Source organism: Manacus candei, unplaced genomic scaffold, assembly GCF_025592945.1.
Source record: "Manacus candei isolate 608988 ecotype Guabito, Panama unplaced genomic scaffold, ASM2559294v1 h1tg000094l, whole genome shotgun sequence".
Taxonomy (NCBI): Eukaryota; Metazoa; Chordata; class Aves; order Passeriformes; family Pipridae; genus Manacus; species Manacus candei.
The window spans coordinates 4,955,114-4,978,624 of record NW_026138142.1 but is presented as its reverse complement, the minus strand read 5'-3'; the positions used below and the strand labels follow the sequence as shown (position 1 = coordinate 4,978,624).

Sequence of the window (23,511 nt, the reverse complement as noted above, 5' to 3'; positions counted from 1 at the left end):
TTGGAGTTAAAGATAAACATATATTGATTACACATGGTCATTAAAAAAAAAAAAAAAAAAGAATAATAATAATAATAATAATAATAATACATTTCCTAGAACATTACTTAAGACGCTTCCGAAAAGCGTCCGAGCTTCCCATCCCCTCCCCGCCTTCCCTTATCTATACAGAATAAAGTGCTTCATTTAGTTTGTTCACACTAGTAGAGCCACCAATACACTCTTTAACTTGGCATGTTTGGGCAACCGATACTGAATGCCGGAAAAATAATACAGAGCCAAACACCAGGCATGAGAAACTAGTTTTGAGGCAAGTGCTTGGGGTTTCATTCGTTTCCTTCAAGTTCCATGCTACTGAGGTTGTTCTCATTCCTATTTTTTAGCTTTTTTTTTTCTTCTTCCTTTTTTTTTTTTTTTTAACTATTTTTTTCTTCCTTTGCAAGTCCGACCCAACTCCCGTCGTGGTTCCGTGTCACCGGGCAGGGCTGCGTGTGGGGAAGCTCTCGCCGTCCATGCGAACAAGGGGCGTCTGTCTGTCCGTCCTTCCCTCCCTCCCAGCTTCGGGCAAACCAAGAGTTCACTCAGTGGAGTTGTCTAGCAGCGGATGCTCATCTCTATTGCACTGTCACAGCCATTCCCACCCGTCCGTCCGTCCGTCCGTCCGTCCGACCGCGCCGGGGTTATGGCTGTGGTCCGTAGGGCCAGCCGTGCCTCACGGGGGGGTGAGGCCAACTGGTCTGTGCTACCAGGCTCCTGGGATACATAAAACCAAAAACAAACAAAAAAAAAAGGACCCTCCCCACACGACTCCCTCCCTCCCCAAAAGTTCAAACGAAGGGGTGAGGGGGGGAAACAAAAGAAAAAACAAATCCCGACCCAGAGGGGCGTGGGTGCGTGGGAGGAGTCGCCGGCTGGACGTTGAACTGCGTCGTGGAAAACAAGCCCCTCTCCGCCCTCGCGGTCTTGCCGGAGAAGGGGTGTGAGAGATTAAGGTGCAAGAGTTAAAAATTAAAGTAAAAATAAAAAAAGAACTAAAAAAAAAATTAAAGTAAAAAGCTTGAGAGCGACGGACCCGACTCCTCTGCCTCCTGCCCCGTCCAAGCCCAGCTGGTGCAACAGGGCCGGCCGGGATGGATCTGGGATGGATCTGGGATGGATCCGGGATGGACGAGACACTGCGGGAGCAACTCGTCTGAGCTCTTAGTACTCTAATGAAAACCAGACATGGAGACACACTGGGGTTGAGTAAGGGTGTAGACAAAAGGGCTCAGAGGTCTTGTAGGACTCCTGGGAACTGCCCGGGCCTTGGAGAGGGGAGGGAGCAGCAGGGATCTGGTTCTCCAAAGTGCTGTGTGCATGGTCACATCTCGACGTCTCCAAGTGGCTCTCGGAGGGGATGGGGCGTGGCTGGGATCAGTCACTGGGCTCTCCGCTGGGCTTCCACCCTCAGTGAAGTGCTCTCGTCTCACAGAGTTGTCCAAGGGGGGCAGGTCCTCACTGGGAGAGGATGAGCTGGGGCAGGAACAGGGAAAGCCACCTCCAGGTGAGTGGCACAAGGGAGCAGATGTTGGCGTGGGTGTTTACTTGGGGGGGAGAAGTCTATCAGCCAGGCAGACCATCCAAGCCCTCAGGGCAGAGTGCTCCCATCCTATCTCGAGGCTGAGCATGAAGGAAAAGAGGCACAGGGAAGCCTAAGGGGGATCTGGGAGGCAGTAGAGGAGGAGACAGCATGGACCACTCCAACACCTGCACAGGTGTCACTGAATGCTTCTCTAAAACAATCATCTCCCAGTCTGGATCGTGGTCCCTTCAGAAAGCCAATGGCCCCAAGAGCTAAGTGCCCCCATCCCTCATGGGTCTGTGTTTGGGAAGGCTTTGCACCATTCCAAGGAGCCCCAGAGTTATGGAGGACAGCAGGGAAGCCTCTGGAACCCACTGAGAAGGTCGATATGGAGAAGCAGCTCTGCCATAGCAACCTCCTTTTGCTCGAAGCAGATGGAGATGGGGGTGAGCTCACTGGTACCGAGTGAGGTGCTGGGGGATCCACGGGATCCCAGCCAACACGGGGATCAAAAGCAATCTGTTGCTCCAAAATGCCAACATCCACAAGAGCAGCCAGCTTCCCCGAGATGCCAGGCATGGTGGGCACCACTCAGCACGAGGGCACAGCACTCGGCTGACCCATCACCTCAAAGAGCACTCAGCACAACAGCAGAAGCTCCCCTGTCCTGTCCCTGTCAGGCTCCTGCATGTCCCTGGTCAGCAGAGCCCCTGAGCAGGGGGCTGACTCCTCCCATCCCTGCAGGGGCAGCCTCAACGCTGCCCAAGTGCTTTGCTGATTTGGTCCAGGAGGTGAAGCACCAAGACCTTTCACATAGCCTGGTGTGGCTCGTTATCCCCAGTGCTCTGCTGTCACCCAGAGCAAGGTGCAAATCAGAGCTCCTGCAGCCCACTCAGGGACCTCTCTTCCTTCTTGCTTACCAAGAGCTCTGCTCACCACCTCCTCCATGACCTGATCTGTGTCCGTATTTTACCCCAATTCTGGCCTTGGGAGCAAGGAGTCAGCTGCAACACACCCCACCTCTCTACCTGTGCTGGGTGCTCTCTGGCCCCAAAGGGGGCACTTCCCCAGGCAAGGAGACCATACAACTGTGGCCAGGCTGATATGTGACACCCTGGAGCAGAGCAAAGCAGTGAGAAACCCAGCTGGGACCCCAGTGTCCAACAAAAAGGTGACAGCAAAGCCTTCCTCTTCTCTACCATGAAGCCAGGCATATTATTCCTAAGTGAAACCAAAGACCAGCTCAACTTCAGCAACTTCAACTAACCAACACTTCAGGGCATCACCAAAACAACCACAGCCCTCACTGGTCCCCTCTGGTCCCCCCAAACCAGGGCAGGGCAACAGATACCAAACCCACAAGGAGAGGCCAATCTTAGAACAATGTAGGCAACAAGCTGGAGGATGGGACATTGTCACCAGGCTGAAGGAGGTCTTGCTTTAGCTCCAGACCTTGCAATGGGACCCAACCTGGAGCTCACCCACCACTCAGGGGTTATTCGAATTTTTAAGGCACTATTCTGGGCCGATTCTGCCGAGGAATGGCAGCGTCCTGCTCCTCTGTCCCAGGCCACCCTCCCGCTGGTCCCGAAGCCATCTGAGCTCTCCCAGGGACAGCTCACCAACTCCAGAGCATCCCCAGGAGCCCAGCTCCCTCTGGGATTAGCAGAAAGGGCACACTGGAGCCCAACACACTTAGGGCACCCCAAAACTGAACTGGCAGCGAGCTGCAGATGCCCCGAGATGCAACGTGGGTGTTTGTGCTTTTGCCTACGGAGGAGGAAAACCTGGCACAGGGAAGGAAGATGTGGTGAGGGCTGTTAAGGAAAGCATGCTGATGGCTTTCCAATGGGGACATCCGGGCTCCTCCTTGGTGCCCACCTCTCAGCCTGGTGGGAGAAGAGCCTGATTTGAAAGACCAGCTTTACAGTACAGGGATTCAAGCACCACTAACTGGATTTCAGCTTAGAAATATCGATGCACCGGCAGGAATTCTTTCTCTCAACGCCAGATATAAGGGCATCCTGCTCCTCCCAGCCTCGCCAGCATCCCAGGACAAAGATGGAGCTGGAGATGAAGCAGAGAGTGACGGCTTTTACCTACACCCTTACGGACGGACGGCGGTTCCCCCCCAACACCCATGCTCCTCTGGAGGGGCCTCTTCCTGCTCCCCCTTTCTGCGGAGGATGACGGGTGAGAAAAAGGAATAAAAACCCAAAACAACCCCAAAACGAGGAGGAAGGGGGTGGGTAGAGAGCAAGCAAAGCCTCGTCTCCCCGGGGGGGAGGCGTTCCCGAAGGGCAGAGCAGTCCGTGCAGGCGCATGGCCGGGGTGGGGGGGCACCTAATTGTTGTTGGAATTTATCCTCCCCGCGGGAAACAGGGGAGGGGGTGGCGGTAGGTGAGGAGGAGGAGGGAGGGTCTGTGGGAGCGGATGGAGCAGCGGCAGGGGCAGGGGGGACACGCCGGGGCCGGGGGGCAGCGGGGCGGGGCTGGTGGCGGGTTGGGGGGCAGCCGTGTCCGAGGCCAAGGGGTTGCTGACGCGGAAACATTTCTCCTTGTGGGCCTTGAGCATGTTGGAGAAGCGGAAGCGCTGCCCGCACACGTCACAGGGATACGGCTTCTCCCCCGTGTGGGTCCGGCGGTGCCGCTTCATGTTGGGGCGGCTGGTGAAGCTCTTCCCACAGATCTCACAGATGTAGGGCTTCTCGCCTGAGGGTGGGAGAATGTGGATGAGAAGCTGGGGGTTGGGCCAAAACCCCCACCACAGAATCAACCAGGCTGGAAAAGACCTCTGAGATCATCCAGTCCAACCCATGACACAACATCACCCTGTCAACCAGCCCATGGCACTGATGCCACATCCAGTCTGTCCTTAAACACCTCCAGGGATGGTGATTCCACCCCCTCCCTGGGCAGCCCATTCCAATGGCTGAGCACTCTCTCTGGAAAACATTTCTTCCTAATATCCAACCTAAACCTCCTCTGGCACAGCTTAAGACCATGTCCTCTTGTCCTACTGCTGGTTCCTGGGAGAAGAGACCAACCCCCATCCAGCTCCTCCCTCCTGTCAGGGAGTTGCAGAGAGTGAGGAGGTCTCCCCTGAGCCATCTCTTCTCCAGGCTGAGCCCCCCCAGCTCCCTCAGCCTCTCCTCACAGCACTTGTGCTCCAGTCCCTTCCCCAGCCTCGTTGCTCTTCTCTGGACCTGCTCCAGCCCCTCCATGTCCTTCCTGAGCTGAGGGCCCAGAACTGGACACAGCACTCCAGGGGTGGCCTCCCCAGCGCTGAGTCCAGGGGCAGAATCTCTGTCCTGTTCCTGCTGCCACACTGTTCCTGATCCAGGCCAGGATCCATTGGCCTTCTTGGCCACCTGGGCACACTGCTGGTTCATGTTCAGCTTCCTGTTGATTAGAACCCTCAGGTCTCTTTGTGCCTGGCCCTGTCCAGCTACTCTGTCCCCAGCCCGTGGTGCTGCCGGGGGTTGTTGTGGCCAAAGTGCAGGACCCGGCACTTGGATATCCTTCTGTCCACGCAAAGATGCTACACCCGTCCCATCACTCTTTTCCCAGAGTTCCTGACTGACGGCAGGAGTGTGGGGCAAGGTCAGGGGCTCTTACCTGTGTGTGTTTTCATGTGCTCATCGAAGTACTGCTTCATGTTGAAGTCCTTGCCACACCACTGGCACATGAACTGCTTGTGGCCGATGTGGATGCTCATGTGGGAGCGCAGCTGGTACTTGTACTGGAAGCGCTCGTTGCAGTTCTGAGGGGGTGAGACGGGGATGAGTCCCTGATCAGGACCCGAAACATCCCCCCAGGTCACCAGCAGTGAAGAAATCCCTTTTTTTCTCCCAAAAGAGAATCCAAATAAATGGCTTTTTGGGCCATAGCCAACCAGGTTTGCAGGCTGGATGGGCTTGGGGTGGGATGTAAGATCCAGGTACTGGGGGGACAGATCCTGGCATTGGTCAAGTTTCATCACATGGTTGGTGGAACCCTCAAACCAGGAAGGGATCCCACAGTGTGGGAGCATCCTGGCAGCTGCACTGGTACAAAGCAGGGAGGAAGCCTCTTTCCCCAAATCAGTGGTTTTGTCCTCATTTGAGAGGACGTGGGGTGGGGCCACACCCAGGACCTTACCTCGCATTTAAAAGGCTTTTCCCCAGAGTGCTGGAGTGAGTGGACCTTGAGGGACATGCTACGCTTGAAGGACTTCCCGCAGGTCTCACAGGTGAATGGCATGTCCTTGGTGTGTGCTGAGGGGGAGAGGGGCAGGGTCAGGTCCCCACACCTCCACCATCCCTCTCCCCACACCTCCACCATCCCTCTCCCCACACCTCCATCATCCCTCTCCCCACATCCCAGCCATCTCTCCCAACGCCAGTGCCCAACCCCAGCAAACCCAAAGTCATCTTGGGAAGATGCACAGCATCAACATTTTAAGTTCTCCCCTAATTTCTTGTCCAAACCCTCCTTTTTTTGGATCTATTTGGTCCCTGCAAGGCCCAGGGACCCAATCTACCATCACCATGTGCAATTTGCTTTTCAAAGCCCAGCACTGGTGTGGCCTGGTCCTATTTTACAAGGGAAGGATGGTCACACTTCAAACCCTCCTTTGAGCACTTCTGAGATCTATTTTTTTCTGGTTAAATTAAATAAAAGGGGTTCTCCAACACACCACACCCGATTACCCCAAACCCATCACTGAGCAGACACGGGTTCAACATTAAATACCAGGTCAAATTTTGAGGTTTTGATGTGAGAAAGCTCACACAAGATTAAGCCCAGCCCTAAACATTCAAGAGCAACAAAAACCCAGCTTTCACTGCCCAACTGCTGGATGGAGACCCCTAATGAAGTCTCCCCGTGGCACCGGTGCCCCCCGCACTCACCAACCATGTGTTTGCGCACGTGGGCCATGGTGTAGAACTTCTTCTCGCAGATCTCGCAGGAGAACTTCTTCTCTGCGTAGCCATGGACGATCTTGTTGTGCTCGTGGAGAGACCAGAGCTTCTTGAAGCCCTTCCCACACGTCACACACTGCAAGGAGAGAGGGAATGGTGAGGGAAGCAGGGGAACCTGCCCAGGCACCACCAGCAGTTTCGTCTCTCTGGGCAATCACCTTCATCTGGTGAAAGGGGACATCTCTGTGAAACCTACAGCTGAGATATCAAAAATCAGAATGACCAGCAAGTCTGACACAGACCTTGCCACTCCAAAACCTCCAAACCTCAAATTTCTATCCACGGGATGAGGAAGGGACAATGTCCTCCCAGGGAAGGACGTGGCATCTCCATCAGTGGCTGTATTAGGACTCGTGCAAGCAGCAGCTCATGCATCAAGGCCCTATTCCCAACTGGGAATTTTATTTCCTAAATGAAACCATCACATAAAATAATCCCAAACCCTCTGTGCATTAGAAGGCTGCAAAGAATATAGAATCAAAGGGAATCCTGAGCCAGGGCAGCACAACTTAAGACTTCAGCAGGATACTTCACCACTAAATTACGGATACTTCACCACTAAATGAGTTTTCCAAACATATCTATGACTCTGTGATGTCCAAATGGACCAAAATGGACCCAAAAAACAGTCCATCAGCACAAGAACAACAACACAACATGCAGAATCTTTTCCAAGAAGTTTTGGCTGGGGTTTGCTTCAGCTCCAACAAGTTCAGTGTTTCTCTGGAAGTTCTAAGGAAAAGCTCCAGCTTTGGGGTGAGACCTGTTTGAAGCATGTGAGGGCAGTTCAGTGCTCAGGGAAACACTTATGTCCATACAGGAAACCACTGCTGGAGCACAGGGATGGCAGGCAAGGACCCTGCCAGGAGCTAAGGGTCTCTCTTTCCTCCAAGGGTCAACTCTTTCCACTTCATCTTTCCCTGACTCATCTTCCTCTTGGTCAACAGGGATAAAACCACCTCTTCTCCTCAGAGATGTGCTGAGAAAATAATTCAAGCCTTGGAGGCACCTCAGAACAGCAGAGCTGAGTGGTACCAGTGGGCCCAGGGAGGGATTTCTCCACCTTTCCCTCCTACCCAGAGGAACAGAGGCTCATTGATGGACTTCAACCAAATTTTGCTGAAAATACACCTTTGAGCTGTGAAGTCACAGTATCTCTCCATATATATTTATATGTAGGTGCCCAAGGAGCAAAATTAGGGTCACAGAGCCACTCCCAACCCTCATCATCTTCATTCTGCCGTGCTCAAGTGTCAACATGGGTAATCCTCTGAGTTTTACTGTTCCTGAGTATGTATTTCCATGGATTCCAGTTTTATCTCTGCTTTCAGAGGTATTTCAGGGCAAATTCAGGACTAGAGCCTGATACCAAAGACACATCAATATCCATTTTCTCCACTTCAAATGAAAAAGGCTGCAGGGGAGTTTTAAAATGAAAGGTAGAGGGAAAGCAGCAGAGGTAGGAAAAACCTCAGGCTGGGACCAAACACCCCGGAGGGCTGAGCTCTGTGTCCTCAGCTACTGCAGAAAATCGTCACTTGAAAATGTGGAAGTAACATCCAAATGAGGGGGAAAAAAAATGAGAATATAAATCCTTTCAGGTTAAGAGGAAAACCGCACAGAAGCTGACCAAAAAAAGAGTTTGAGGAACAATCCAACAAAGCAAAGGATGAATCGCTTTTCAGGTGATGGAGGCGGGATGCACGTTAGGGAGATGGGAAATGATCACGGGGAGTGAGATGATGCCTAAAACCTAAAGCACTGTGGATGAAATTTGGGGACAAAACAGGGAAAGAAAGCAGCAGAGCTGACTGGGATAAGAGAGATGGCTCCTCTATGGATCTGGTTAAACAGCAGGAAATAAAGACTCTCTATTAAACATATAAAGTTAAAAAAAAAATAATCTCTTTTCCATGCAGACATAATTCCATGGTATATTGATAAAGTTATTCAATATTACCAGAGCAAACGGAGTGAATTTGGCTATTTGTCAAATTAAAAAGTGCTCAATTAAGTGAGAGATAATGATCCCTTTTTCCACAGAAGGAGGTCACTGCAGGGGCAGTTGTGGCTCATCCTGCTCAGAAATGACCTGGAAAAGGCATAAAAAAGGAGGGAGGAAAAAAGCAATGAGGTAACAACCCCATGTGATCCACCTGGAAAGCAGATGAGGCTGAGGAAACATCCCGGGAAAACTCTTTTTTAATTTCCCAGGCTTTATGACAGGCTCTGAAACAGCCACCACCACTCAGGTATTGGAGTTGCTCTCATCCATCCTGGGAAAAACCCTCCAAAAGAAGCAACTTCAGCGCTGTGAATTTTCCAGGAATATGCACTGAAGGGTCAGTGCAGGCAGTGCTGCACCTGGGAGCTGAGACTGTTCCTGCCTCCCTGTTCCCTGCATGCCCTAAGGCCAAAATCTGCCTCATTCCCTATTTTATTTGGGATGCCATTGGCCAAGGACTCCAGCAGCACTTGGGTTGTGTTGCCTTCCTCGAGGAGAGCTGGGAGATCATTTAAAATCCGGTCACTGGCTGGAAGGATGATGGATGAACTCTCCAGAAATTGGGATATTTTTAATTAGCAGCAGCAGCGTCATGGAAAACAGCTCATTGTGGATTAGGAGAAAGGATAGAGGGACCTTCAGGAACACACATTTGCTGCTCTGATGGGGTGCCTCCCTATCCCCCCAAAACTGCACAGATTGAACAGAGACAATTTGAAACACAGGATCTCTTTAGCACAGGGGGAAGGACACACCAAGCCTGAGCCACTCAGGGATGTCAAATGCTTTCGGAAATTTGCTAATACCCACCAAAAAAAAAGCACAAAAGGCAGATTAAAACCATTTTGACTCCTGTCAGCAAATCTTCAAATTATGCTGAATGGGGTTCAGCCTGGGTGGGAATGGCTGGAGCGTGTCTCCATCAGGGTCTCACAATGTTTTATCCAGATTAACTGAATCAACTCAAAAGAAAAATAACTCTTCTAAAATTAACTCCGTGTTTCCACCCAGCCAGCCAAGGAGGAAGGAATAATCTCCCTGCACAAATCCCATGGCACTGTGGGACCCTTCTGAGCCTGAATACGAGTCATGGCAGAAGGAAGGTTCCTTCCCATCAGGATTACCTGAGCATGAGCCCATCCCATAATGTAGCTGGGTGGGATGACCTCCATGGTGTTTGGGATGTCCCTCCCCCATCAGGATGTCCCATCATGATGGGATGCTCCTCCTTGGTGGGATGTCCATCCGCAATGGGATGCTCCACCCTTGGTAAGGTATTTCCTGCTTGGTGGGATGTACAACCCTACTGGGATGCTCCAGTCTTTGGTGGGATATTTCCCCCTTGGTGGGATATCCATCCCTAATGGGATGCTCCACCCTTTGATGGGATATTTCCCCCTTGGTGGGATGTTCCTGTCCCTGCCCTGGGGATGGGGCTGGCTCACCTGGATGTTCTTCTCGCAGTCGGTCTGGTGGTGCAGGAGCAGCTCACTCTCCAGCAGGAAGCGCTTCCCACACTTGTCACAGATCTGCATCCGGCTGTGGGTGACGTTCATGTGCTTCTCCAGGTACCAGCGGTTGTTGAAGATCCGGGGGCACTTCTTGCAGGGGTAATGCTGCTTCTCCTCCAGCTTCACCTTCTGCCCCAAACCGTCCTGTTCCTTTTTCCTCTTCCTCCCTCGCTGGCCTTCTTCTTCCTCCTCCTCCTCCTCTTCCACCTTGGCCATCTCCTGGGACCTGGTTGCCATGGTGGGTTTGGTGGCCTTGGAGGCCCGGCTGCCCCGGCGGGGCTGCCCACCCTTTTCCCTTTTCATCTCCGACGCGTCTTCATCGTCATCATCATCATCCTCTTCTTCCGTCGTCTCCTCCAGGTCTTCCTCCTCGCTGCGCTCCTCCTCCTCCTCATCACCCACCTCCGCATCCTCCTCCTCTTCCTCCTCCTCCTCCCCTTCCTCATTCTCCTCCTCCCCGTCCTCCTCCGTGTCGCGCCCGTCGCCGTCCGGCCGCCCCATCACGGACGCCTCGCTGGCGGCCGCCTTGCCCTCCGTGCCCTTGGAGACGTTGAGGGTCTGGTTGTTGAGGTTCACCTCCACGATGATCTGCTCCCGGTTGTACGAGCCCTGGCTGTCCAGGTCCTCCTCGGACTCCTCGCCCTCCATCTTACACACGGCGCCGGCGCCGCCGTCCTTCTCCTCCTTGTAGTACTGCTTGGCGGGGCCGTCGGGGAGGGTCCCGCCGCCCGTCCCGTCCTCCACCCGCACCGAGAAGGGGTCGTTGCCCTCCCGGGCGTAGATTTTGGGGTGGGGGGCGTCCACCTCCTGCTTGATCTCGCAGTAGTAGGGCGGGGGCCCCGCGCAGCCCTCGGCGGGCAGGGCCATGTCGGTGGCCAGGCTGAGCGAGCGCGTGTCCAGCAGGTCCTGGCAGGACGACGCGATGTTGTTCATCTGCAGCACGGCGGCCGCGTTCAGCACGTCCTGCACATTGCAGGAGTTGACGAGCAGCTTGGAGGTGTAGATGAAGTTGAGGATCTGCTGGAGGCCCTGCGAGGTGAGGGCCTCCAGGGAGAGCTCCACGCGCTGCAGCTGCTTGTTCTGGGTGAAGAGGGAGTGGAAGAACTGGCTGTAGGCGGCCAGGACCCCCTTGTGCGCGGGGAAGATGCTCTTGTGCTGCACCAGCACGATGTCCACGTCGCACAGGTCCGGCTGAAAGAGGCGCTGCTCGTTCAGTCTGTCCATCAAACACGTGAAGTGGAGGGCTACATCCTCCACCAGGGAGTACTCAGCAGAAGGGTAGTCAGTCGTCTTTTCGACTATCAGCTGTGGGGAGGAAGGAAATAAAATCGTTCAATGGGGCTCTTTCCCCCCCACCCATCAGTGGCCACGCATCCCAAGACAGAGATGTCAACTGAGAAGCTCCGTTGCCATCCCCAGCTTGGAGATGCCAACCAAAACACTCCATCCCCATCTCCAGCTTGGAGATGCCAACTGTGAAGCTCCACCTCCCACCCCAGCTTGGAGATGCCAACCAAAACACTCCATCCCCATCTCCAGCCTGGAGATGCCAACTGTGAAGCTCCACCTCCCACCCCAGCTTGGAGATGACAACCCTGAGGCTCCACCACTAGACCCAGCTTTGAAACACCAGGAAGCTCCACCATGTGTCCCTGCTTGGAGTCACCAACCAAGATGATCCACCACCTGTCCCAGCTTGGAAATGCCAATCAAAAACTCTTCATCACCAGCAGCAGCTTGGAGATACCAACCAAGAAGCTTCACTGCCAGCCCTGGCCTAGAGATATCACCCAAAATGCTCCACCACCAGACCCAGCTACAAGATGCCAACCGAATTGCTCCACCATCTGTCCCATCTTGGAAATGCCAACCAAAACACTCCATCCCCATCTTGGAGATACCAACCAAGAAGCTCCACCACCAGTCCCAGCTTGAAGATACCAACCAAAATGCTCCACCATCTGTCCCAACTTGGAAATACCAACCAAAACACTCCATCCCCATCCCCAGCTTGGAAATACCAATCATGAATCTCCACCACCAGCCCCAGCTTGGAAATGCCAACCACAACACTCTACCACCCATCCCAGCTTCAAGATTCCAACCCAAATGTTCCACCACCAGACCCAGCTTTGGAACACTAGAAGCTCTACCACCAGGCCCAGCTTGAAGACACCAACCAAGAAGTTCCACCACCAGACTGAGTCCAGGAGACTCAACCAAGCAGGAAACCCCAATGAAAGGGCAGGTCATGGCCACGAACACGCACTGATATCCCTTCAACATGGGTAGGAGGCACCACGACCACCCCACCTTTGGACACAGAAGTCCAAAGACAGGCTCAGCTGTCCACACTCACACAGAGGAGATGTCACACAGGAGAGGGGATGCCTTGGCCTCCTGAGCCAGATGGAGACCCCAGGGGGGTCATTTGCCCCACACAGGAAGCCAATTTTAGGCACCAGCTGAGATTTAACCCCCCGAATAGAAGGAAATTAGGATTTTATACCTCCCTGTTTGTACAGACAATTACATGAAACCCACAATCCTCTGATAGTTACTGAATACCCACCAGGATGATTTATGTGCTTTTTTATGCCCGTGTTTGACTGCCTGGGGAAAGGCACTACCTGGAAAAATTCAGATCAGGGAGCAACATGCCCAGGCTGGGAAATGCTGGGACTGCCAACCCTCCCCAGACTGTGTTTGCTGGGTATTTAATTGGGCTCACACGTATTTTGCACAGCCCAGACCATCCCTGGATGTTCACCACCTTTTCTGGTCATACCTGAGCCCCAGAACAGGTTCACCAGCTTTATCCCAAAACCAAGGGATATCCCACACCCTAAATCCTGTGTCCTGTATTAAAAGCAGATGGGATATATCTTTTCTCTCTGCTTCCCTTGCTGAGCACCCAATTTATGGATGGAGACAGATCTGGGCTTGTTAATTCCCTCTTTCCCCACCACTGTGGGATGTGACAAAGGACGAGGTGCAGAACAGTCACAGAGATGGAGATTTCAACCTGCTGGGTTTATCCTGCACCTCCTGCTCCACAAAGAGTTTCTCAGCTCCCACTTTTTCTGGGACAAATGGCAGCTCTTGATCAACACACAAATTCCAGCAAGACACATTTTGTTTATCTTCTGTGTTTTGTTTTTTTTGGGTTTTTTTTTGTGAGCCAAAGGCAAAAGCACACACAGACAAAAATGTTTAAATAATAGAAAAGGGTGTTTTCTTCTCTGTTTTTTCGTCAAGCAAAAAAACCCCTTCTCCCTCCCTGCCAAAATGTTTCATTTTCGCTGGATTTCTGCTCTGCCACCAACTCATCCAACCAACAGGGATGTCAACTTTGGTTGGTCCTGACAGCCCTGGAAAGCCCAGGGAAAAAAACAGTTTTGCTCCAAATTCTTGGCTCTGCAGCCTGGAGTGGGGCAAAGAGGTATGAAGAGAGGGGGGATTATATAGATTTTATATATGTTTATATATGTATTTTATATTTTTAATGCTCGATACATTCATGTTTATGTACATTTAAACTGTTTATATCTAAAAATACATAAATACATAAACACATAAACACTTCACATGTGTATTTGTTACAAAATGCTGCATCCCAGCTGGAATATCCACCCACCCCCTCCCCTTTCCCGAGTCTAGTGACTGCCAAGGACATTTTGATGAGATCTTGGATGGCTCAGCCCCCCCCCCCCCCTCCAAGACACGTAGAAAATAAATAAAAATCCAATAAATATCGAACGCTGGAGAGGCAGCGAGAATTCAGAGGAGCAGTTTGCCAGGTTCTCTCCTGAAAAATAAATTGAACTCGGGGTTTTCCTACTAGGGATTCGTCTCACCTCAATCCCTTATATAGGATGGGGAGAAGCAGAGCGACGGCCGGGGAGAAATGGGTGCAAAACGAGGGGAATTGGATCTCTGCCTCTGCACGGCCCAGCCTGGAAAACAAAAGCCGGGTGTGTTTTTCTGGTTTTTTTTTTCCTCCGGATCGAGGTTTTTTGGCAAAAGGGGCCGATCCCTCACCCAGAGCCGGGCTTTGCCAGGCGGCTCTAATCAGTCCCAGCAGCGGCGAGGACAATGCGTGTCTTGGCCGCGTCCCGCCGGTGACTTCAGCCCGGGCTTGTCAGCGGGAGGCTTTTGCTCTTTATTGCTCTCAGATGCTTTCCGTGAGCTCGCCCGGAGGCAGAGCCCCAGCCAAGACAAGAGGCGCCTGCCGGGGTGAGATCCCGAGAAAGACCCCAACTTGCCCCAAAATATCCCCCTCCGGCAGCTCCCGTCCCTGCTGGAGCAGAGGAGCCCTGGCTGATCGGGATTAATGGGAGGGTTAAAGTCTGTACTCTGCCTCTGGGAAAACACAAATATTTTATATATATATATATATATATATTCATATTTTTTAAAATATTTTATTAAATGTATAGAGATATCAAAAAAAAATCAGAGTTTTACTCTTTTCCACCATCACCACCTGGGATGGTTTAGTGCCGTGACAACAGGAGGAGGAACACAGGAGCAGGTCACCCATCCCACCTCCATCCCCAGTCTGGGGTGCTGGTTGGGTGCATAAAAACAGAGTGAACCCTAACACCCCCACAGACCCAACCTCTGAGCAGGGTCTTGGCACCAAAAAACGCCCCCTAAAAATTATTAGAAAGCAGCACGTTCATGAAGTGGTGTTCATGAACTCCCCACCCCAAGGGCCTGGCGGTGCCTCCAGCCATCCCTCCCCACCCTGCCCGGCCCTCCAGCTCTGTTTGAAGTGTTTTCAAGTGATGCTGCCAAAGCCCCATCCCAAAACGGCCACCGGGGCAGGAGGGCGGATGGAGGATGCGGAGGGGGGTTGGATGGGCCCAAAGGGTGGGTGATGAGTGATACAGGAGTGGTGATCAAGGCAGATGCTGAGTTCCCTGGATCAGGGCAGCTTCTCTCCAGCAAGTCCACCAAGAATCCTGCTACAGGAGGTGGAGCCCAAGCTCCATTTCCACCCACAACGTGCCTCAGTTTCCCTAAACAGTCCCAACACCACCTCATCACCTCCCCTGAAAGGTGTCTGTTGCTGGATTTAAATCAATGTACTAAGGTAAAATGCTGTTTCTCTTAGCAGGTATTAAGAGCCAGATCCTTAAATGTTCCTGCAGCTCCAAACCTCTCCAAGGGACCAGCAGGTCAGGCCACTCTCACATATTTAAATACCCAAATCCTCAGCCTCCCAGAAGACCATCTATGACCTTCACCAGCCCCTCATTTCTCTTTTCTCTTTCTTTCTTTCTTTCTTTCTTTCTTTCTTTCTCTCTTTCTCTCTTTCTCTCTTTCTCTCTTTCTCTCTCTCTTTCTTTCTTTCTTTCTTTCTTTCTCTCTTTCTCTCTTTCTCTCTTTCTCTCTTTCTCTCTTTCTCTCTTTCTTTCTTTCTTTCTCTCTTTCTCTCTTTCTCTCTTTCTTTCTTTCTCTTTCTTTCTTTCTTTTTCTTTTTCTTTTTCTTTCTTTCTTTTCTTTCTTTCTCTTTCTTTTTCTTTCTTTCTTTTCTTTCTTTCTTTCTTTCTTTCTCTTTCTTTCTTTTTTTTTCTTTCTTTCTCTTTCTTTCTTTTTCTTTCTTTTTCTTTCTTTCTTTTCTTTCTTTCTTTTTCTTTCTTTTTCTTTCTTTCTTTTCTTTCTTTCTTTTTCTTTCTTTTTCTTTCTTTCTTTTCTTTCTTTCTCTTTCTTTCTTTCTTTCTTTCTTTCTCTTTCTTTCCATCCTCCTTTCTTTTGTTCCTTCCTTCTTTCCTTCTTTCTGTCCTTCTTTCCCTCTTTCCTTCTCTCTTTCCTTCTTTCCGTGTCTGTTGCCCTCATGACCAGAGCATCAAGGACCATAACTCTCTCCTGAAATACCACAGCATGGGGGATTTTGGGGGCATAAAATGCACATTTAGGTGGTGACAAGCCCCTGCTTCACCCTCAAGCAGAGCAGTTAAGACCAAGTGCCCACGAACCAGTTTCTACCCAGATTTCTTTAAATTTTTCACCCTCAAAACACCCATGAAAAAAGGCAATCTGCTTTTCTCTATCATTTTCCAACCACCAAAACATTCACCATTGACCTTCAGTATTAAATTGCATTAAGGAAAAGTGCTTTAATAAGGAGCTGAATACGATGTCAGCACTTGATCCTCAAAAAAACCCCGTGTCCTCCTCTCAATTTGGACATGGCTGCACTTCAGGATGAAAGAGCTTGCCTGAGACTACTTAATGCCAAAGCTTGACTTTTGCTAAGGAAAGAAATAATGTTAATAAACCTATTTTTACAGATCAAATCAGATGATACAAAGGGGTATCATTAGAAATCCCAAACACTCGTGCTTTCGGTTTTAATCCTCAGTCTCCCACAATCTGCCCTCTGCTTTCCAGACCCTTGGGTGAAACCTCCAGCCGTTTCTCCATAGTTTTGAGGCCGCCCAGAGGGGTTTTTTAAGGATAACGTGACGCCTGTGTCTTCCCACGACTCCCAAAACCAGGATACACCAAGACGAACCCGTCCCAGAACCAGCGGCGCTGCCCGTGCACATCCCGCTGCCAAACCACCTATTTTTGGACCACGGCCACACATGGAAAACACGGCAGAGGGATAACCCACATCCCAACACTCCCTACCTTCACTGCTCTGCCCCGCTGCCGCCTCCCTCCCCGGGGAGCTCTCCCGTGGGTGCTCCCGGCACGGGACAGTGCCGGGGGTGGGATTTGTTCGCTTCTCCTCCGACCGACCCGACGGGTGTTTTCATTTAATTAGGAGAGGGTTGTCCGGAAAAACAAGCAGGAAGGGAAAACAATAGCTCGGCCACAGCCCCGCCTGGCGAGGCGCCGGCCCCGGCACGGCCCCGAGCGCCCACCGCCGGCATCCTGCCCTTGGGATCGCTGGGATCACCGGGATGCTGCCGGAGCGGCACTGCGCGCTCAGCGGGGATGCTCCCATCCCACCTCCAGAGGCCAGGGATGACCTTTGGGATGGTGGTGACACCACGTAAAGGGGTGATTTTCCCCTGTGTGTCTAAAATAGAGACGTATACCTGTTATAGCAACAAGGGGAAGGGGATCAGAGATTCTCCCAGAGCCTCTCCCACCCTGGGGTGTCAGACATCCCAAAAGACACCTTCCAGCCTCTGCAGAAGTGAAGAAGAGCATTAACCCAGCTGTGGGACAGTCAGATGCTTCCCAAGCTTTTTTTTTTCCCCTCCCATTTTGTTGGTTTTAATTTTTTGTTAATGATACCCAGCATTTACAGGCTTTGGCTCAAACGAGCTTTTCCCAGGAGCAGCCTGGGAAGTTGGCACAGCAGCACCAGGCCCACCACGACTGTCCTCAGCACAAGGGAACAGGGGCAAATCCCTCTCCCATCCCTGTCCATCTGCATCCAAGGGGACACCTCTGCAAACGAGGGAAAGGTTCATTTGGGTTTCTCTCTCCTGTTGGCAGCGAGGGGAGAGTAGGGGCATGAGCTGGGATGAGCAGGGGGATGAGGTGGGATGAGCAACACGAGGCTTTGCTCCCCTGGGAGCAGACACTGGCTTCTGACAGCACAGCCCACAGAGGGTTAATGGCTTGATGCTTTCTCATTTATCTTATGTCTGGGGTTTTTTTTTAATTTTTAAACCCCACCAGCCTCTCTGGATGGTTTTCTCCTTTTCTTTCACAGACAGAGCTGCAAAGCCACAGTGATACTTCTAAGGGTGGATGGACATCAACCCTGCCATCATCCCCCATCCCCAAACCGGCCCAGTGAGGTGACACAGCTCCTGGGGGATGCCACCATCCCTCTGTCCCACCAAGGGTGACAGCAAGGGCAATGCCAAGCCCTGGGAGTCTATCCCAGCACGTGTGAAGTCGAGCACCATCCCCTCTGCAGGCACGGCCTCTGCTGCAAAAATACCGAGGCTTCAGCAATGCCACATCATTTCCAGCCCAGGACAAATCCCAATCCCTTGGGAAGGCACCAAAGCAGGCTGGATGTACCAGTCTGTCTGTCCCTGTCCCCTCGCTCAGGGCTGAAAGGGGTTTCTTTGGGCAGCTCAGCCAGACCCAGCACGTGGTGCAGAAGCTCTGCAGGTAATTCCAGAGCTGCGCCAAGCCCGGAGCCGGGTCTGGAGTTAAACCCCGAGGAGACACTGCTGGATTTGGGCAGATCAGGCGTCCTCCTGGCAAACACAGACAGGGCAGCCCGGCCGCGGGGTCCCCGCCAGCGCCTGGCACAGCCAGTGACACCCGGCTGATGGAGATGTCCCCGAGCCGCCACCCTGGCACGGGAGCAGGCGGCGGGATGGGATGGGATGGGGTGGGATGGGCTGCTGCCTTCCTGCCGGCGGGATGCGGGACCTCCCGCGGAGCCCCTGCCCGGGTGGACGAGCCCGGGGGATCGGCAGACACGCAAAGCCACTGTCCCCCTCCCTCCCCTGCCCGGGAAAAACAGGAGGAGGGAAGATCCAGGGAGGAAACGAGGACAAAACCCAGCGCTGACCTCCCCAGCCGGGCTGGCGGCCAAGCGGCTGCGCCAGGGGCCGGCTCCGAGCGCTGCCCAGCCCGGGGGGAGCCGGGGAAGGGAACCAGTCCCACAGACCCCACGGATGTCCCACTGCCAGCGAGGGAGGGGGTGGATGCAGTAGGGCAGGAGGTGCTCGAATCCCCCCGTGGGGTCATAAGACCCACCCCAGGACCCCCAAATTCGGTGAGAGGAACATGGACGGTGCAGTGGGGCAGCCACTGTGTCACTTGTGCAGAGCCTGGAGACATCACAACCCTGAGCCAGAACCACTTCCATGTGCTGCCACACGATGGCCGGGAAGAGGGAGAGATCCCCGGGAAGCAAGGTGGATGGGTGGATGGGTGGATGGATGGGTGGAACCTCCTCCCAAGCACTGCTCCACGAGGTTTTCCTCAGACGGCAGCATCCCCTGCCCAGCACCACAGTTCCCATCCCTGTGGAAGCCACCACGACCTTCCAGGTGGGTCAACAGGAAGGTGGGATATGTCACTTCCAAGGTTTGCCTCACACCCAGCCCCCAGCAAACCTACAAGCACAGCGTTTTCCAGCCCAACCCCAGACCACAAAGCTGTTCAACCTTGAACCTCTCCCAGCATCCCAGGCAGGGCTTTCCATCCTGGAGCATCCTCTCCAAATCCTGGCACTGACTCCAGGGATGGTCCCATCTCTGGTTCTTTCCTAAACCCAGCCTTGACTGGGGCTCTTTGGGAAGTACCACTTGTGCTCCTCTGGTCCAGGTATAGAATGGTTTGGGTTGGATGGGACCTTAAAGATTACCTCGTTCCAACCCCCCTGCCGTGGGCAGAGGCACATTCCATTAGATCCAGTTGCCCAGATCAAGGATCTGGGTGCACCAGGTCCTTCTTACCTCACACTTTAAACATTTTTTTATGAACATGCATTAAAATGCCTCATTTTTATCATGATTTTTCCAGCAAATCCAGCACCTCGGGGAGCAGAGCTTTAACTCAGACAGGGTGTCAGCAGCCTTGGCTCCAGGCAAAATATAGAATTGTAAAAATAATAACAAAAAAAAGGGATAATTTATTGTAATTAAATCCTTTACCCATCACATCTGCACTGCCATGGCCAGTCTTTCCCCATATTCCAAGGCCATCCCAGGAGAGGTGGAAGAACACCAAGGTTGGCTGAAGAGGGGACAGCAGTCCTGAAGGATATGGGGACAAGTTCTCAGTGTCCCCATGTGGGAAACCCAACAGAACCATCCCTGCCCTGCCCAAACCACTCCAGCAACACAACACAACGTATTCCCCTTAGAAATAAGAAAGGGAAGATTAGGAAGCACAGAGCCTGACCCTCAGCTCATCCTCCCCACCAGCTCCTCCAGCCTTACAGGGACCCGTGGGATGCCAGGGGACATCCAGGATGCAAAACACGTGGAGGATCTGGGCATCCCCGTTTTTGGGGCCAGGCAAACGTGGCAGCAGATTAAAAACTTCATCTCTTGCTCTTCCCAGAGCACTTTGTCATGGCCATCAGCACGTCCCCACCTATAAAGGCTTAAATGCAGCAAAGTGGGAGAGCCCTCAGTTTCCTTCTCCAGCCAGAGCACGGAGGGAGGGTGGGAAAATCAGCAATTCCCCCAAAATCTTCAAAGACTCTCTGATGTTTTGACACATTCGGTTCATCTGCAAAAGGTTCTCTCCCCCCCACCCATTTTTCCTCCAGCAGAAAAACCTGCATCTTAAAAATAACCAATATTTAATCAACTCGCAGGCAGCCTCCCGCTTCTCCCTCCCTTTTCCAAAGAAGCCAATTCCAGAGGTGGCAGCGGGTTATTTTTGTGGAGGGGCTGACAAGCCTCTCCCGCAGACGGGAGACGGGAATACAAGGCCGTTTATCTCGCCTGGTAACGACCCAACACGCCGTTAATTCCTCACAGGGAGAACAAAGCTCCGCCGCGGAGCCAAGGGGACCCCGGCAAAAGCCCCGGAGTGGTGCTTATCCCAACCTGCATCCTCTGGGAAACTCCGTGGCCGGAATGTTTGCACCCAGCGAGATTTCGCCACAGATCCAGGGAGAAAACAAAATAAAAAAGAATGAATCCTTTGATCTTTCCAAGGAGGAATTTTTGCTCTGTAAGGCAAATCTTCCTCTGGTCCTTGCTGAGGCCGGGTGTGGAAGGAAAGGCTGAATTCCCAACTTTTCCCTGTCTTCCTCGCAGGGCTGCTCGCTTGAGTGGGCTCTGGGCATCTCCCTCCCCACCTCAGGGAATGAAACACTCCCAAAAACACCCCTGCGTGTCCCCTGGTCCATCAGCATCTCCTCAGGGAGATGGGATGCAGGGGCAGTTCCAGCAGCTGATTCCGTGCCAGCAGGAATTTTGCAGGTCGAGTGTGATTGACCAGCACGAACCCAACCCCAATCCCAATCCCAATCCCAATCCCAATCCCAGCCGGTTTACCCCCAGTCTCGGAGCCAGGGGGTGCCGAGCCCCATCCCACCATCCCGTCCATCGTCTCCCGCACTGAGCCAACGCCGTTTCCTTATTTTTCCAAGCTTGCACTTTCTTCCCCTTCCCGAAAAGCCACTCGGACGCTTTCCCGGGGTGTTATGATGGGCACGGAGCCAGCGCTGGGGCAATCACAGCCCTGCACTTTTAGGGATGGGGAGGGAGGCACCAGGGTACCGGGAACCGCGGTCTGTGGTCACGGCGCATCCCAGGGGATTTCCCGTGGATCCTCCCAGCTCAGGCCTGCCCTCTGCAACTCAGAGTAACCTCCCCCCAAAACTCCGCCGGCCGATAAAATAGGTCACTGCCGCAGGCGAGAGCCCCGGCTCGGATGTTTTTATTATTATTATCGTTATTTTTCAAGTGCAGGGATGGAAAATCCCTTTCCCGGCCCGCAGAGGGGTGGGATGCTGCGCCCTCCCCGCGGCCTCGCTCCTCCGGGATGTCGGGGTGCTCCCAATATCCCTCAGACCCCCGGGAAAAGGGGGGGCCCACGACTGGAGCCAGCCATGGCGGGGGGGGGGGGGGCAGGAATTGGCAAAATGATGGAGTCATCCGGGGAATGGGAATGGCCGAGGAAGCGGCATCTTCTGCACCCCCCCCCCCTCCCCTCAGCGAATCCTCCGGCCTGGGGGCCCCAAAAGTGTGTGTGTCCCCCAAATCCTCCCAGAGACCCCCGGGTGGGAGCGCTGAGACGGGCGGGGACCCCCTCGCGGGGAGGAGGGGATCAGACCCCTCCTCACGCCCCTTCTGCACCCCCCAAACCCCCCCATCCCCCCTCAAGCCACCCCAAAGCGGCGGAGGAGGGGGGGGGGGGCGTTTTTAATGCCATTTTCACCAAATACAACACATTTTCCCCTCGCGCAAGGGGAGGACCCCACGCAATTTAACCCCCCCGAAGCTGCCGGCAGTGCAGCTCCCGGGTGGGCTGCGCTCTTTGTGCCCCCCGAAAAACCCAGGGCCACCCCCCCCAGTGCTCCCCCCAGGCGTGGATGCAGCATCGCCCATGCAACTCCCCCCCACACCCGCTCCCCGCATCCACCTCCCCGGCCGGGATTTGGGCAAGTTTCGAGGCCTTTGGGAAGTCGGCAAAGCCCCGGGAGCGCGAGGAAGCGACGGGGGAAGGAAGGGGAAAGGAAAGGGGAGAAATAAAAGCGAGGAGAAAAGGGAAAAGGGGGTGGGGGTGGGGGGGTTTCAGGCTCTACCATTTTGATGCAAAGGTCTCCGCGCTGAGGAGTCCCGGTCCTCCTCCGCTGGCCTGGGGTTTGTGCTCTCCATGAAAAAACAAGGAATTGGTGGGTTGGGTGGGTTGCTGGGTTGGTGGCTTTTTTTTTTTTTCCTTTTTTCTTTTTGCTTTTTTTTTTTTTGCTGCCTTATTTCTGCTTTTCTTCTTTTTTTTTTTTTTTTTTGCCGTTTAGAGGAGGAAGAGGGGGTGGAGGGGGGAGGAAATCACCGCGCCAGCGCCGCTTGCATCCCCTTCCCTCTTTTCCTATTTTTTTCCCCCCTTATAATTTCCTTTTTTCTTTTTTTTTTTCCTCTCCTCTTTTCTGTTCTTCTTTTTTTCCCCTTCCTTTCTTTTCTTTTTCCCTTTTTTTTTTTTTTTCCGCGTTTTCCTCTTCTTCTTCTTCTTCTTCTCCTTCCCTCCTCCTCCTCTTCACCTCATCCTGCCCATCGCCATGTTCGCCCCTTTTCGGAAGCCGGAGGAATGCGGAGCGGCGGCGGCTCCGGCTGCCAAGAGCCCCGGGGCCGCTGATTGGAGCCGCCGCATCAGCTGGGGCCAAGGCTGCCCCTTTAAAGCGACAGCAGCCACCGCCACCCCCACCGGGACACCCCCGTGTCCCCTCTCCCCGCACCCCAACCCTCCCTTAGGGTCGCCCCCGCAGCGCAGCATCCCCCGGGGAGCATCCCCTGGATCCCGCTGGGGCGGGGAAACTGAGGTGCCCCCCCCCAAAAAAACTCAATTAAAAAAACACCCCAAGGCTTTTTGGGGCGTAAAACCTCGATTTGGGGTGTTGAGGGATAGCGAGGATTTATGTTAAAACCCCCAGTTTGGGGTGTCGCGGCATAACGTGGATTTATTTAAAAATGGGGGGTTTTAGAGGAAATTGGGATCCCCACTAGGAGGGTGTTTAAGGTACATTTGGTTTTTGGAAGCATCCTCTGGGTGGTGCTGGAAGAGGGAAACTGAGGCACACAGAGCCCCTTCCTCCCAAAAAATCGATAGAAACACCCCAAGGCTTTTTGGTTCATAACCCCCTAATTTGGGGTGTCATGGCATAACATGAATTTATTTAAAAATGGGATTTTTGGAGGAAATAAGGATCCCTCCTGCCACAGACAGATGAGAGGGGTGGTGTTTAAGGCACATTTGGTTACTGGGAGCAACCTCTGGGTGGTGCTGGAAGAGGGAAACTGAGGCACACAGAGCTCCTTTCCCCCCAGAAAAAAATTGATAAAAACACCCCAAGGCTTTT

At 53.0% G+C, this 23,511-nt stretch overlaps 1 protein-coding gene across 3 annotated transcripts; it reads right to left on the bottom strand.

The window, feature by feature from the left end:
* Positions 1–22,770, bottom strand: ZBTB47 (zinc finger and BTB domain containing 47). 3 transcript variants are annotated; one of them, XM_051768353.1, is made up of 6 exons: positions 22,243–22,770; positions 9,975–11,345; positions 6,453–6,600; positions 5,701–5,816; positions 5,179–5,323; positions 1–4,272 (listed from the first exon to the last, which is right to left on the bottom strand). In XM_051768353.1, exons 1-6 carry the CDS (start codon positions 22,243–22,245, stop codon positions 3,905–3,907), a joined length of 2,151 nt encoding a protein of 716 aa, XP_051624313.1. In that variant the 5' UTR covers positions 22,246–22,770; the 3' UTR covers positions 1–3,904. The 3 variants fall into 3 exon arrangements, with proteins under 3 accessions (XP_051624313.1, XP_051624315.1, XP_051624314.1); XM_051768355.1 differs by lacking the exon at positions 22,243–22,770 and adding an exon at positions 20,990–21,122; XM_051768354.1 differs by lacking the exon at positions 22,243–22,770 and adding an exon at positions 16,683–16,823.
* Positions 22,771–23,511: the final 741 nt, after the last annotated feature.